General features: G+C 49.4%; 1 protein-coding gene across 1 annotated transcript in view; it reads left to right on the forward strand.

The window, feature by feature from the left end:
• The window catches only part of LOC123760744 (tuberin), a 151633-nt gene that overhangs the window by 103561 nt on the left and 33661 nt on the right, over positions 1-14411 (forward strand). The window contains exons 26-27 of the mRNA XM_069328680.1: positions 3529-3717; positions 8652-8806. Of these exons, the coding sequence (XP_069184781.1) occupies positions 3529-3717; positions 8652-8806 (344 nt within the window). The remainder of the gene's footprint in view (positions 1-3528; positions 3718-8651; positions 8807-14411) is intronic.

Genomic DNA, 14411 nt, shown 5'->3' on the forward strand with positions numbered 1-14411 from the left:
AGTTCCTCGGGGCCTGCCTCTGCTGGGCCAAGTTACTGCTCGTTTTTTTGGCTGCCCTTTGGGTCTTGGGGGTTTTGTCTTCCTTTTTTACCTTAGGGTAAGAGGCAGTTTTGCACAGGTGCAGGGCTCAGGGTACTGCGCAGGTAGTTGTCACCTTTCACAGCGGCCGGCTCTGTTCCTTGGGGTGCATTGTCCTCTTGCGGGTTTTGTTTTTATTTGTGTTTTTGCCTTGTGGGGGGTCTCCCTTGTTTCCCCCTTTTTGTGCCTGACCTGCATACGGTTCTCTTCTGGTAGAGCCCCTGCTATGTCCCTGTGAGTGTACACGTCCCTGGGGTTCAGCTTTAGAAAGTTGCTCAGTATTTGTGGGCACCGATTAGTAGTACCCTGCCTGGGTTTACCTGGGCCCGAGTTATGTTAAGTGCTCGGGACCCTGGGAATCCCCTTGGGGGCGCATAGGTTTCATGGAGGTGTTCCCGGAGCCCCCCCTCGCTTCGTGTGAGTTCGAGGGTTGCTCGGTTCCCTTGACTCAGGGTGACCCTCACGGTTTTTGCCTTCTTCACGCTGCCTGTTGGGTCGGTGACACTTTCAACCCGGAGTCCTGCGAGTTCTGTTGCTTGCTGGTGACTCAGTTTACCCAGTCTCATGATGATGTTCTATGGGTACAGGTGACGCAGGCGTCGCATGTGCGCTTTAGGTTGTTGCAACGCTCTAGGTTGGTTGCTCATCTGGATGCCCAGCGATCGCTGGGTTCGGCCTCGTGGGAGCCATGCGTCGGCTGCTGCGTCGCTGCCTTCCTCTTCAGGTTTTTTGGGGTTCAGTGCCTTGGCACCTGCCCAAGCCCTTGCTCGATGTGTTCAGGGACATGTTGTCTCTCGGCTGGAGCTTTGTGGCCAGTGCTCAGCAGGCCGGCCAGGAACGGTGGGGTCCGCCCTTCCGTTGAGTCCACAGCACGGTGCGGGAGTTCGCGACGGTGTGGTTTGCTCTTCTGAGGGTTCAGGTCGCCCACGGATCAATGATCCGGCTCCATTCAGACTGTTCTCCAGTGGTTCATTGCTTGAATCAGGAAGGTTCGAGGCAGTCTTTGGCTCTTTGGTCCTGGTCACTTCGGGTGACTCGTCTGCTGAGTTCTCGGGGTTTGGCTCTCCTGGCAATTCACGTGCGGGGAGTGTCCAAGGTCTTGGCCGACGGCCTGTCTCGTTTCGTTCCCCCTCTCCACGGAATTGACAGTCGACGCCGACTCCTTCAGTTACCTTTGCCAGACATTTGGATACCCCGAGGTGGACCTCTTCGTGTTGGCGTGGTCGCGGCACCTTCCGCTGTATGTGGCGCCCTTTCCTGACTGTGAGCCCGTCGGGGTCGACGCCTTTTGGCAGGATTGGTCAAGGTGGGGGTATTTTACCTCTTTTCCCAGGGTCAGCTGTTGCTCCAGGTCCTGACTCGATTGGAGACTTATCAGGGGAGAGTTGTACTCTTGGCCCCTTGGTGGCCGGCCCAGCCGTGGTTTCAGGTGCTACTTGCTCTGTGTCCGAACCCGGAGGTTTTCCCGCGGCTCCACCTCTTCCAGCAGATCAGACCGGTACGTCACGTGGATGGTTCGATCTTCTCAAGTCTTCGTGTATGGTATTTTTGACTCGAGTTTATCATCATCTCTATGATGATCAGGTGGCTTCCTTATTAGTGTCCCACCTGCCTGCTTCGTCTCGGCGGCAGTATGAAGTTTCCTGGCAGTCCTTCTGGTTCTTCTTAGGTCTTTGTCGTTGTACTTCGCTTTCAGTTAGGGTGGTATTGTCCTTTCTCTCTTGATTGTTCCAGGACTGTCTCCTTATGCCTAACACTGTCGCCTCGTATGGTGCGGCACTGGCGGAGCCGCTTCAGTTTGCTTTTGGTATTGATATCACATCTGCGCCATTTCGCAAGCTGTCTCGGGCGTTGTTTCACCTTCGGCCTGCTCATACACCGCCTGAGCCTGGTCTTTGGATAGAGCATTTTTTGTGGCCCCTTCGGTTCCGGATTGTTTTTCGAAGGCTCTTTTCCTGTTGGCATTGGCCTCTGGGGGTTGGGTTGGTGAGTTTCATGCAATCCTCTGGCGCAGAGATTTCTGCTCCTTCAGTCGGGATGATCGGTTTGTTCGTCTGCAGCCTTCTCCTTCTTTTCTGGTGAAGAATGACATTGCTGCTTTCCGGAGGGGTCCTTGCATTGTTGATGCTTCATTGGTTAGGCCGGGGGTGCATCATGTATTGTGTCCGGTTGCAGCTCTCTGCCTTTATTTGCGTGCCACGGCTTCTGTGTCCGTGAATGCTCTTTGGGTTGATCCAGTCTCCCTTCTTCCCTGTTCGAGGGTGCGGGTCTCCCAGGTCGTCTGCAGGGTTATTAAGGCTAGCCAGCCTGCGGTCTGTCCCCATGCCCATGATGTCCGCAAGTTCACGGCTCTTGCTGCCGTCTTTGGCAATATGTCCTGGGCTGACATTCGGGTGTGGGGATTTTGGCGGTTGAACAGGGTCCTAGCTGCTCGTTACCTTGTTAACGTTCCTGGGCCCAGTCAGGCCGGTGTCGCTTTGGGTCAGCGGATGCAGCCAATTGTCTCGACTTCAGGTTGAGGAGCGAGCAGCAACCACCTCCCAGGTAAGTCCCTAGTCTTTCCTTTGTGGGTAGTTAGCTCCGGGGAGTCGTAGGGGCTTCCCCCAGAAAGCCAGCGTTGAATGTAATGAAACGCCATTTTCTGGATGAGTCCCGGAGGCTCCCCGGCATCCCTCCCTCCCTCCGGTCAGCGGTTTTTCGCATGTTTTGACATCCAGCCACAGAACTGGGGTGTGGATCGCCGGCGCGGTGGGTCTGAGTCTTCCCTTTCCCTCTCCTGGGGAGGGGGCAACTGCGTAGACAGCGGCGCGACGACAGGTGACATCATACTAGTTTGCTCGTTTTTGTTTGGGGGAGTTCTATCCACTCGTTCGGCTTTTGTTTGCAATTTTCACTAGAATAGGGGTTTGTTTTGGGACACTTACCTTTCTGGGTGCCTAACCCAATCGATGGCAGACATAGAATGCTTCCAGTCACACTGGGGTTTCTATAGGCCATTGCTCCCCTTGCCTCTTTAGAGGGGGCCAGGTTCTGGCTCATGGTCCCCAGTAGGCCCAAAGAACTCCATACACATGACTGATGCCAAAGTCTGACATTAGCATATCAGCCTAGTAAGCTCCGGGGAGCCTCTGGGACTCACCCAGAAAATAGCGTTTCATTACATTCAACACTGTTTTTTTACCATGTGGGTTTGTCTTGTTGTCTGCTGTTCTGGTGCAAAACCCCGGTCGATGGCAGACATGTAATGCCTCCAAACACATGGGGGTTTCTATAGGTCATTGCTCCTCGTACCTCTCTGAGGGGGGGGGGCAAGATTCTGGTTAAGGCCACGGTCTAATACATGCATATCAGCCATGTAAGCTCCGGGAAGCCTTCGGGGACCACCCAGAAAATGACGTTTCATTACAGTCAGTGCTGGTTTTTGTCTTTAACTCTGTTAATTTTCAACAGATGATGTTGGATGGTCAGGCGATGGATTGGGTGAATCAACCAATGGGTACTCGTCTATTGATCGTCTGGGCTTTGGCTTGAATGTTGGACCTGCTTCTGCTCCAAACAGTGAAGACGAAAAAAAAGTGCCTCATTTATGTGCATGTTGGTGCTTTGGATGGGCTGAAATATTTGTTAGGCAACCCACTGGTTAGTTATTATAAGTTGCTGACTCCTGCATGATGACTTTGAACAGATATTTGTAGATACTGATCTATACTGATGTATTTTTCTTTGCCATATGTACAGTACTGGTATTGAAAATAAGAGTTCTCATGTGCATAATGTCTACTAGAAGTATTTGGATTATTACAGTAGTAAACAATCAAGATGTTCCGGGCCTCTCAAGGTCCCGCTCAGTGATGCCTAAAATGTTTACACTTTTTTCTGAGAGGAGCCCCGTCAGCTCCCTGAAGCTGGCTGACTGATATTCATTATACTAGTCTAGAGCATCAGTTACTTGGAGCTCTTACATACTGGAAACCATGAGCCAGGACCTGTTTCCCCTCAGAGAGGCACAGGGAGCAATGGCTTATGAATGCTCCCCTTTTTGAGGGGAGCCCCTATGGCTCCCTGGAGCTTATCGGGCTAATGTATTTTATATTAGACCGGGACATTAGCTATGGAGTTCAGACCTACCAGGGACCATGAGCCAGAACCTGGCCTGGCTCTGGCCTGAACCTAAAAAATAATATACACGTGGAAGATACTGGAGGGCCAAGTACCAAATCTACACAGTAAAATAACAACGTACTGGAGTGAACGATATGGAAGAAAATGCAGGATAGAACCAGTGAAGAGCAGAGGTGCCATAGGCACAATCAGAGAACACTGTATAAACATCAGAGGTCCGCAGTTGTTCAACACCCTCCCAGCGAGCATAAGAAATATTGCCGGAACAACCATGGACATCTTCAAGAGGAAACTAGATTGCTTCCTCCAAAGAGTGCCGGACCAACCAGGCTGTGGTGGTATGTGGGCCTGTGGGCTGCTCCAAGCAACAGCCTAGTGGACCAAACTCTCACAAGTCAAGCTTGGCCTCAGGCCGGGCTTGGGGGAGTAGAAGAACTCCCAGAACCCCATCAAACAGGTAAACCAGGTATTAACCAGGTGGCCCCTTCAGAGAGATTTCAGGGAGTAATGGCCCTGGAAAACCTTCCTTGTGGATGGGGGTTTTCTTTATCTGCCATCGACTGGGGTTAGGCACCCAGGAAGTTAGGCATAACAAAACAAACCCCACATGGTAAGAGACTAACAGCAAAAACCGAACAGAGAGGCAGAACTCCCTTCAATCCCAAGGAAACAAGCAAATGTAACACACAACTGCCGCGCTGCCCTCCCCTTCCCAAGAGGTGAGGGGGAGGGGCCCGGACCACACTGTGCCGGTTGCATAGCACTCAGTTCGTAAGCTAATGTCAACCCTGACAGACGCTTCTCTGGTCTCTGTTTCTTAGGCGGTGTTTGCCTCCGTGGCGCTCACTGCCGTGTTTTTGTGGTGTGCGGTGGACAGGTGTTCCTCATCAGTACTGGGGCTTCCAGATCGTTTTTGGTGTGTGTTCCCTTCGCTGTTGACAGGGTGCTGGGGGGGGGGAACTAACAGCTTGCTCTGTTAGTTCTCGCTTGGTTCCACAGTTCGGGGGGCGTTTTTTTGGTTGTCTTCCGGCCTCTGGTTGGGCGACTCCTCCCCCTTTAGGGGGTTTGGGGCTGGGGAGGTGGGCCTCTTCCCCTGCACTTCGTCATGTCATCTTGGTATAGGTGTGTTTGGACATGGTCGATCCGCCCCATCCTTCTGGGGTTCCTGCCTGTTCCAATGCCGACACGGGTCTTTGCCGATCTGCGGTTCTCCTGGACTAGTTTTGTCTGTGCCTTGGATTCTTTGCCTCTCTTCGGAAGACTGTTGTCGCCGGTTCGGCTTCTATTGGGGGGCCGGGTGCCTGGATGGTGTCCCTGGACCTCCGGGTCACTTCTTGCAACATTCCTCTCCAGGGTTCTAGGACTGACACAGTTGGTGGCGGTGCTTCAGGCTTGCCACTTTTGTTGTCTTCCCTAGTTTGTAATTGGCACCTCGTGTATTTACACATCTTTTCCGGATCTTGGTGACCTGTCTGCGTATGCTCGGGATTCGGTTTCTGTTCTAGCTGGTGTGGGCTCCCAGTCAGTCCGCTTGTCTGCTCACCAGGGATGTGGTTCTTTCCAGATCAACGGGTTCGGGTTCCTGGTGAACTGGGGGACATTCCATCTGGTTCTGTCCTGGGTTCGAACCTGGCTGGGTCTTGTTTCAGACTCTTGGACTGCTTCCTTGTCTCTCCCTCCAGAGGCCTTGCTGCAGCTGCGGTCCCGCGTTCAGCTGTTTCTGAGGCTGTCCTAGGTCACTCGGCAGTTACTCGAGCAATTGTGCTGAAGTCTGAACTTCACCGTGCTGGTCTACCCGTCGGGTCGGGTTTGGCTTCGGCGTCTGTTTTGGTTCCTTCGGGGATGGCCCTTCTGCCTCTCTCGCGATCATTGGGTTTGTCCTCTGTGGATCTTATGTTGGTGCTGCATCGCCGGCTTCTTCTTCGAGGTTTTCGGGGTTCCGTGCCTTGGTGCCTCCCTGAGCCTTCGCTTAAGGTGTTCATGGACGGGTCGTCTCTCGGCTGGGGATTTGTGACCAGTGCTCGCCAGGCCGACTGAGGACGGTGGGGTCCGTCTTTCTGTTGGGCTCACAGCATGGTTCGGGAGTTCGTGGCTGTCTGGTTTGCGCTTTGGATGGTTCAGGTCACTCGGGGGTCTATTATCCGGCTCCATTTGGACTGTTCTCTGGTGGATCCTTGCCGGAACCACTGGGGTTCTCTTCGGTCCTTGCCTCTTTGGGGTTGGTCCTTTCGAGTGGCTCGTTCTGCTTGATTCTTGGGGTTTGGCTCTCCGTGTGGTTCATGTCCAGGGAATGTCCATTGTCCTGGTGGATGGCCTGTCTCGGTTCATTCCTTTGTTCACGGATTGGCCGGTAGTCGCCGACTCGTTTTGTTGGTTCTGCCTGACGTACGGACTCCCAGACATGGACATCTTCGCTTCGGCATGGTCTCTGCATCTCCCATTCTATGTGGAGCCCTTCCCCACCTGCAAGGCGTTCCCGGTGGATGCCTTTCAGCAGGACTGGTCGAGGTGGAGTTACCTGTACCTCTTCCCTCGGTCCAGGTTCAGGTTCTGGCACGGTTGGAGTCCTACCCTGGGAGAGTAGTCCTCGTGGCCCCTTGGCGGCCGGCCCAGCTTTGCTTTCAGATGCTGCTTGATCGGTGTCTGAACCCAGGGCGTTTACCGCGGCTCCGCGTCTTTCGGCAGGTTGGACCGGTCTGGTACGTGGCTGGTTCGGCCTTCTCCTTGGCTCATCGCGTCTGGTCTTTTGATGCGGGTGTATCACCATTTCTATGGTGATCAGGTGGCTTCGTTGATGGTGTCCCACCTGCGAGCTTCATCTCGGTGACCATATGAAGTTTCCTGGAGTTTCTTTATGCCATTTTCTTGCTCTGAGTAGGCTGTCTTCTTTTTCGCATCAGGTTGTCTTGTCCTTTCTTGGTTTTTTAGGACCATCATTTGAGGTTTCTCATGGTCGCCTCTTATCATGCGGTGCTGGCGGAGCCGCTCCTGCTTGCGTTCGAGGTGGACGTCACATTCACCTCATTCCGTACGCTTTCTCGTGCTTTGTTTCACCTCTGGCCTGCTCGTGTGCCGCTTGAGCTGTCCTGGACCTTGGTCCGAATGCTCTCTTATCTTTACTCTCAGTTTTTGGTAGCCCCTTCAATTCAAGATTGTTTTTCAAAGGCCCTATTTTGTTGGCATTGGCCTCTTTGGGTCGGGTCGGGGACCTTCCGACTCTTCTCTGGCGCAGGGGTTTCTTCTCTTTTGGTACTGGTGGTAGGTTCGCACATTTGCAGTATTCTTCGTCTTTTCTGGCGAAAACCGAGGCGGCTGCTTTCCAGAGGGGTCCTTGGGTTATTGATGCTTGGTTGGTTCGGCTGGGGGTGCATCATGTGTTGTGTCCGGTTGTGGCTCTTCACCGTTTCCTGCGTGCCGTGGCTGGAGTTGCGCTTTGGGCTGATCCGGTTTCCCTTGTTCCCCTATTCCAGGGCTCGGGTCTCCCAGGTCGTCCGCAGGGTTATTAAGTCTGCCAGCCTGCGGTCTATCCTTGCACCCGTTCCTTTCGGATGTTTGCAGCTTTTGCTGCAAACATCCTTGGGACAAACTTATCATGTCATGGACTCATTTTGGGCGCAGGGATTTGGAGGTTGCACACGTTTTTGGCTGCCCTTTATTTTGTCAGCATGTCTGCTCCTGGGCGTTCTTGTGTTGCTTTGGGTCGCAGGTTGCAGCCTGTTGTCTCAACTTCGCATTGCGGAGTTTCTGGCGGCCGCCTCCCGGGTCAGCCCTTTCTTTTCCTTCTCCTTGGGTATGTAGCTCCAGGAAGCTGTAGGGGCTTCACTCAGAAAACCAGCGTTGAATGTAATGAAACGCCATTTTCTGGGTGATCCCCGGAGGCTCCCTGGCAACCCTCCCTCCGACCGGTCGGCAGTTTTTTCGCGTTTGTTAAAGCTTAGCTTCCGAACTGGAGTGCTATGCAGCTGGCACGGTAAGGTCTGGGCTCCCCACCCCCTCTCGGGGAGGGTAAGGTTGCGCGGACGAGCGGCGCGGCAGTAGTGTTACGTCTGCTTGTTTGCTTATTTCCTTGGGATTGTAGGAAGTTCTACCTCTGTTCAGTTTTTGTTGCTAGTTTCTTACCATGTGGGGTTTGTTTTGTTATGCCTACCTTTCTTAGTGCCTAACCTCAGTCGGTGGCAGATAAGGAAATCCCCCAACCACAAGGGGGGGGGTTTTCCAGGGCCATTGCTCCCTGAAACCTCTCTGAAGGAGCCAGGTTCTGGCTCATGGTCCTTGGTAGGTCTGAACTCCATAGCTAATGTCCCGGTCTAATATAACATACATTACCCCGATAAGCTCCAGGGAGCCTCCGGGGCTCACCCAAAAAATGGCATTTCATTACATTCAACGCTGGTTTTTTAATTTTTATGATGGTTTGTGTCTCATTGGCACTCATCACAGTGTACTTTTAGGAAACATGTCCTGGATGATAAGGCTTCAGAATCCACAAGTGTTAACTCCAGGGCTTCGTCATCATCTTCAAGACATATCTGATCTCTTTACACCTACAACTTCAAAGGAGTCTAGTGAACTCTCTAGTTTACCGATGGAGGATGAACAAAATGAGGTAATGCATACAAAATTATAGATTGGTGTGATTGCAAAATCAAATTTCCTTTGTATTAGTAATAAATCTCTTATATTTATAAATCAGTAGGTTATATGTTAACTTAATTTTATTAACTTAAAATTAATATATATTTGAATGGAAAAATCAGATATCAGTTTTCGGTTAGCTTTTGTTACTAGTGGATGCCTTGACACTAATCCTAGTTTCAAACTGAAGATAAATTTGTTATGGGAGTTGTTTAAGCTGTGTGGTGCTTTCAGGGCAGAGGTGTTCAATATTCAAGAAAGGGTGAGTGATTACTAAAGTGTCTGTAATTACATAGTGTAATTATCTAAATGCAGTTACAGGATGAGAGCTACACTTGTGGTGTCCTATACTCCCAAGAATCTTTTGTCATATGACACTTTTGTCAAATGACTGATGGTTTTGGCATCCACTGCCTTCTCACTTAACTTGTTCCAACCTGCTACAGCTCTGCAGAGTCCAGAGTTGAATGTAATGAAATGCCTCTTTCTGGATGAGCCCTGGTGGTTCCCTGAAGCTATCTTGCCAATAAGGCCCCCCAACTAATAGGTCACATTAGCCATGGAGTTCTGCTTGGCCTACTGGGGACCAGAGCCAAAACCTCAATCCCTCCTCACCAAAGTATAGAGAGCAGATGACACCCCACCATCTCACAGGTAAAAAAACAAAAAAAGTCAGCGTGTCAATACAGACCACTGCAGGGTTCAAAGAGAACGAAGCCTCAAAACTGTCAGAAACTCTCCCCAGACAATGTAAACAAATGATCAGATCTCTCAAAACTAGCATGAGCATGTTAACTCCAACCCCCTGCCAATAAAGGGGGGTGTAGCTCCAGGTCTCCCTCAGCCTTCCAGGCCAGTTCCAGAGCAGATGTGAAGACACACCAACTGACAAACTTACAAGAGAGGGAGGGAAATCATGGAACCAACAGGGCTCATGCAGAGAGATGCGATTCAGTACATTCGATGCTAGATTTCTGAGGGAACCCCTTGTGGCGCCCTGAAGCTAACTACCCATAGAGACAAAGCACCACAGACTCTCCAGAGAGGAGAGACTGCAGATAATCAAGATGAGATAGAGATGGTTTGAGGAAATGACCTGAGATGATCACCTGATGGAAATGACTTGATGGTCACTGTGGATGACCTGAGAAAACCGTTTTGGAACAGACAACTAAGGACGAAGGATCTACCAGCGTGACATTCACTGAAGCAGATTCGGTGGCATAAAAGTAGCAGCAAAGAGCCGCTACTAGGTACAGAACATGGCGTGTCTCTGGCTAAACCAACCAAACATCAATAACCCTAGGTGCTGCTTCAGAAGCCCATGAACTCATTTTTTGCCAGGAAAGGAGCGTGAGATTCTTTGATTTTTTGTGAATCTGAAAGGCACTCACTGTGAAGATCTTGCAATTAGGGAATAGAGGCACAGAGAGAGAGGCCCCAATTCCAAGCCGATGCAAAGAAATCCACATCAGAGCGCCCTGATTTCTTGTAAAGCCATCGGAAGTATGTTTCATTGACATAGTATGTATGTCATATCTGAATTCCAGGTGGAATCTGAATTCTCCTCAGAGCATTCAACACATCTGCAAACTCATGCACCAATCTGTATGCCTAACAGAGTGAACCTAACCTATGGCCCTGGCCAGCCTGATGAGCACTGGTCATGACGTCCTAGCCCAGAGCTGATGCGTCCATAATTATGTCGAGCAACAGTAGAGGAATACACAAGGAAACAAACCTAAAAAATCCCCAAAAAGTAGCTGGCAATGTAGCAGTCAAAGATGGGCAATCGAGACCTGACCCAAATGGTCACTGCAACAGCATAAGGAATGGAACTGGAGAAATAAGAACAGCCCCCCAAAGTTACATCCTGCCCATAGGGAAAACTATGCAAGCAAAGTTAAGGCTCCCGCACAATTGCTCAAGCAAGTGCTGAGACACCTGGGGCTGCCTTAATACCAGAAGGCAGCAGTGCTGCAACCGGAGCAAAGCCTCTGGAATAAGGTAAAGTGATGTCAACTGAGAGTCCCACATTATTTCTAGTAAAGTCTGACATAATGACCTATCAAGTCTGACCAAGTCTGACCTGGGATAGAATCATCTGACATTTCCAACAGTTCACCAGGAACTCGAACCCAGCAAGCTGGGAAAGAACTAGATCCCTGGCTAGCAGATAGGGATCTGACTAGCTTGACTGGGGGCTCATACCAGTCAGTTGTTGAGGTAGGTCAGAACATGAACTCCCCAACAAACAAAGACAAGTTACCATGACCTGAGCCAGTCTGGTGAAAATATGAGGAGTCAGATTCAAGCCATAGCAAAGAACTTTGAAACAGTAGGCTTAACACTTCACAACAAAATATAACCAATCTCTGAACCTTGGGTGTAGGTGAAGGTGCCAATAAGCATTCCTGAGGGCCAGAGAAATAATACAGGCCCCAGCCTCCAACACAAGGTGAACCTAGGCCAAAGTGGTCATGCAGAAATTGGGGCAGGGGATGAACACAAGATCGAGGATGGTGGAGCTCCGCTGGGTCCCATTTTGGGACTTGGAAGAGACAAGACACAACATCTAGCAAAGAGACGTGGTCATCTCAACCACGCTGAAAGCAACTGATTGCAAAGACCCAGCGGAGGCAAGGGGTAGAAGCCTGCCCCAAAAGCCGTGACCCCTGGGAGGGGAGAAAGACCAATCAACTCCACCGAATGCCACAAGAAGCGACCTGAAAAGCCATCATATCGTGGGAACAGGAATTGGCAAATTGGGCAAGAGGAGTACTTATGAGCAAAATGTGGACAGACAGTGGGAGGTGCATGCAAACTATAATCTGACTCTAATGAGGGCCAACCCTGATTAGAAGCAGGTGAAACCCTTGCCCTAAAGAGAACCCTGAGAACATAGGTGATGAGAAAAAAGGTTGGCACAAAGAAAAAAGGTTGGCACAAAGCTGCTACTGAAGATCAAATTTGTTGGCAACATTCTTTGGAAAAACGAGAGGCAAAAAAAGCAATGTTGAATGTAATGAAACACCATTTTCTGGGTGAGTCTTGGAGGCTCCCCAGAGCTATCCAGGCTGATAAGGATATCCCCGACTTTGGCATAGTCGATGTGGGTGGAGCTCTAGGCCTACCGGGGACCATGGGCTAGAACCTGGCCCCCCCCCCCCCATCCTCAGAGAGGCATGGGGAGCAATGGCCCATAGAATGCACATGTGATTTTGGAGCGTTCCATATCTGACATCGACCGGGACAGGCACCCAGAAAAGTAAGCACCATAAAACATCCCCTATTCTGGTTAAAAACAACAAAAATAGACAAATGAGTGGACAGAACTCCCAACTGAAAACGAGCAAACAAGCATGACGTCACATGAGCTGCGCCGCATGTCTGTGCAGCTTCCCCCTTCCCGGGAGGGGGAAGGGGAAGCCCCAGATCCCCACGCCGGCGATCCAAACCTTCAGTTCCTCGGCTGATGGGATACGGCTCAGGCGTTGTGGCTCCTAGAACTCCACCCACAACGACTGATGCCAAAGTTAGGGATGTCCATATCAGCCTGGATAGCTCTGGGGAGCTGTAGGGGCTTTCCCCAGAAAGGAGTGATGAACAAAAGAACCAAAGACCAAGCCAGATCTAATGATTGGGCCAACACAACCTGCCGACACATGAGATGAGTAGAGTAAAGTAGAGTAAATCACAACAACTGCTTCCTGGAGTATGAGCACATACAGCTTAGGCAAAGCCGCCAAAGCTGCCTTTGTTCTCAACTCTCAATCAGAGATTCCATGTTCAGTTCAAGGGTGGGACAGAAATGGTTGGGCATGTTTCCTTTCACTTAATGCCTGTTTAGCAATAAACAGGTACCCAGGAGTTAGGCAACTGTTGTGAGGTTGCATCCTTGGGAGGGTCAGTGGACCTTGAAGAGGACCTCGATGCAAGTCTAAAGTACATATATTTCACTCTTGGAGTACACAGCATCAGATTTAGCATCAGTAATGTTCATTACATATATAAACGATCTACCACAAGGAATACAGAATTATATGAACATGTTTGCGAGAAAATGTTTACTATGGGAAGATAAACTCAGACAATTGTCATGCACTACAAGAAGACCTGGACAAAATAAATGCATACAGTAACACTTGGCAAATGGATTTTAATGTGAATAAATACCACCTAATGGAATAAAGAATAGGAAACAATAGGGCCACATACAACTTAAAAATTATGTGAAAAGGCATTAAAGAACTCTGATCAAGAAAGGTATATTGACATGGTTCTGGATAAAAAAAACTGTTACCTGAGTGCCACATTAAGAATATTGTGCAAGGAGCATATGCTATGCTTTGCAACATTAAAATCGCTTTTAAATACATGGATAGTGAAATAAGAAGTTATTTACGATCTTTGTGAGACCATAATTTGAATATACAGTGGTTGTATGGTGTGCATATCTAAAGAGGCATATCAATAAATTAGAAAAGGTGCAATGACATAAAACTAAATTGCTTCTGGAACTAAAAAAAAACAAGTATTATGATGAGAGATTAGAGGTAACAAATATACCAAAGTTAAAAGAAGAAAAAGATGTGATATGATCACCAAGTACAAAATAATAATAGAAATCTGCAAAATTGACAAAGAACTAATTTTGAAAACCACAATGTCAAGCATAAGAGAGACAGGCTCAAACTAATGAAACAAAGCTGCCAAAAAAAGTATTAGAAAGTTTACTCTTACAAATAGTAGTAGACGGTTGGACAAGTCAAGTGAGAATGTGGTAGAGGCCAAAACCATCAGTAGTTTCGAACTGTCATATGACAAAGTACTGGGAAGACAGAACACCACAAGCATAGCTCGTCCTGTAACCAGACTTAGATAATTACCTGACCCTGAGCCATGTGAATAGATGTCCTCATGGAGCTGGTCAGAATAAAGCTTCAAAGGGCCAAAAATGGACGACCATAGCCAAGTGCAGGCGAGCTCCACAAGTTATCTGCCACGAGGGCCATCGACAGCAAAGACAACAGAACATGAAGCAGCATTAACCCCACATCCTAGGAAAGAGCGGGAACAAACAGGCAGTCATTGAGCAGCTCAAAAGAAGAGCCACCCAAAAACACCTGAAACACAGTTGGAACCTCATACCACTCAAGCATGTGGAAATGACAGAAGCCATGTCAAGACCCAAGGGAAAAGAGAGGATTGTCCACTAGCCAGGAAGACTCAGGAACCTCATAGTGCAGCCATTACGGTGAGGAAAACCAAAACTCTCAAAGTGAACAAGGGTGCAAACCATCAGTGCACCCAAACTAACCAAAATGTTTGCCTCGACCAAGAGGTCTAGACAGTAGGGCAGAGAGATCCCTCATACACCCAAGGGAAGGCCCACAGCCCAGTGGTCTGGCTTCTGAAAAGCAAACTCTCGAACACACCAGAGAAGAGGAATTTTTTGTATGTATTGATCATATCACCTTTTTGTATGTGGTGATCATATCACCTCTTTTTCTTCTATCTTCTAGTTTAGGCATGTTTAATGTCTGTAGTCTCTCCTTGTAACTTTTTTTCAGTTT

Source organism: Procambarus clarkii, chromosome 21, assembly GCF_040958095.1.
Source record: "Procambarus clarkii isolate CNS0578487 chromosome 21, FALCON_Pclarkii_2.0, whole genome shotgun sequence".
In the NCBI taxonomy this organism is placed as follows: domain Eukaryota; kingdom Metazoa; phylum Arthropoda; class Malacostraca; order Decapoda; family Cambaridae; genus Procambarus; species Procambarus clarkii.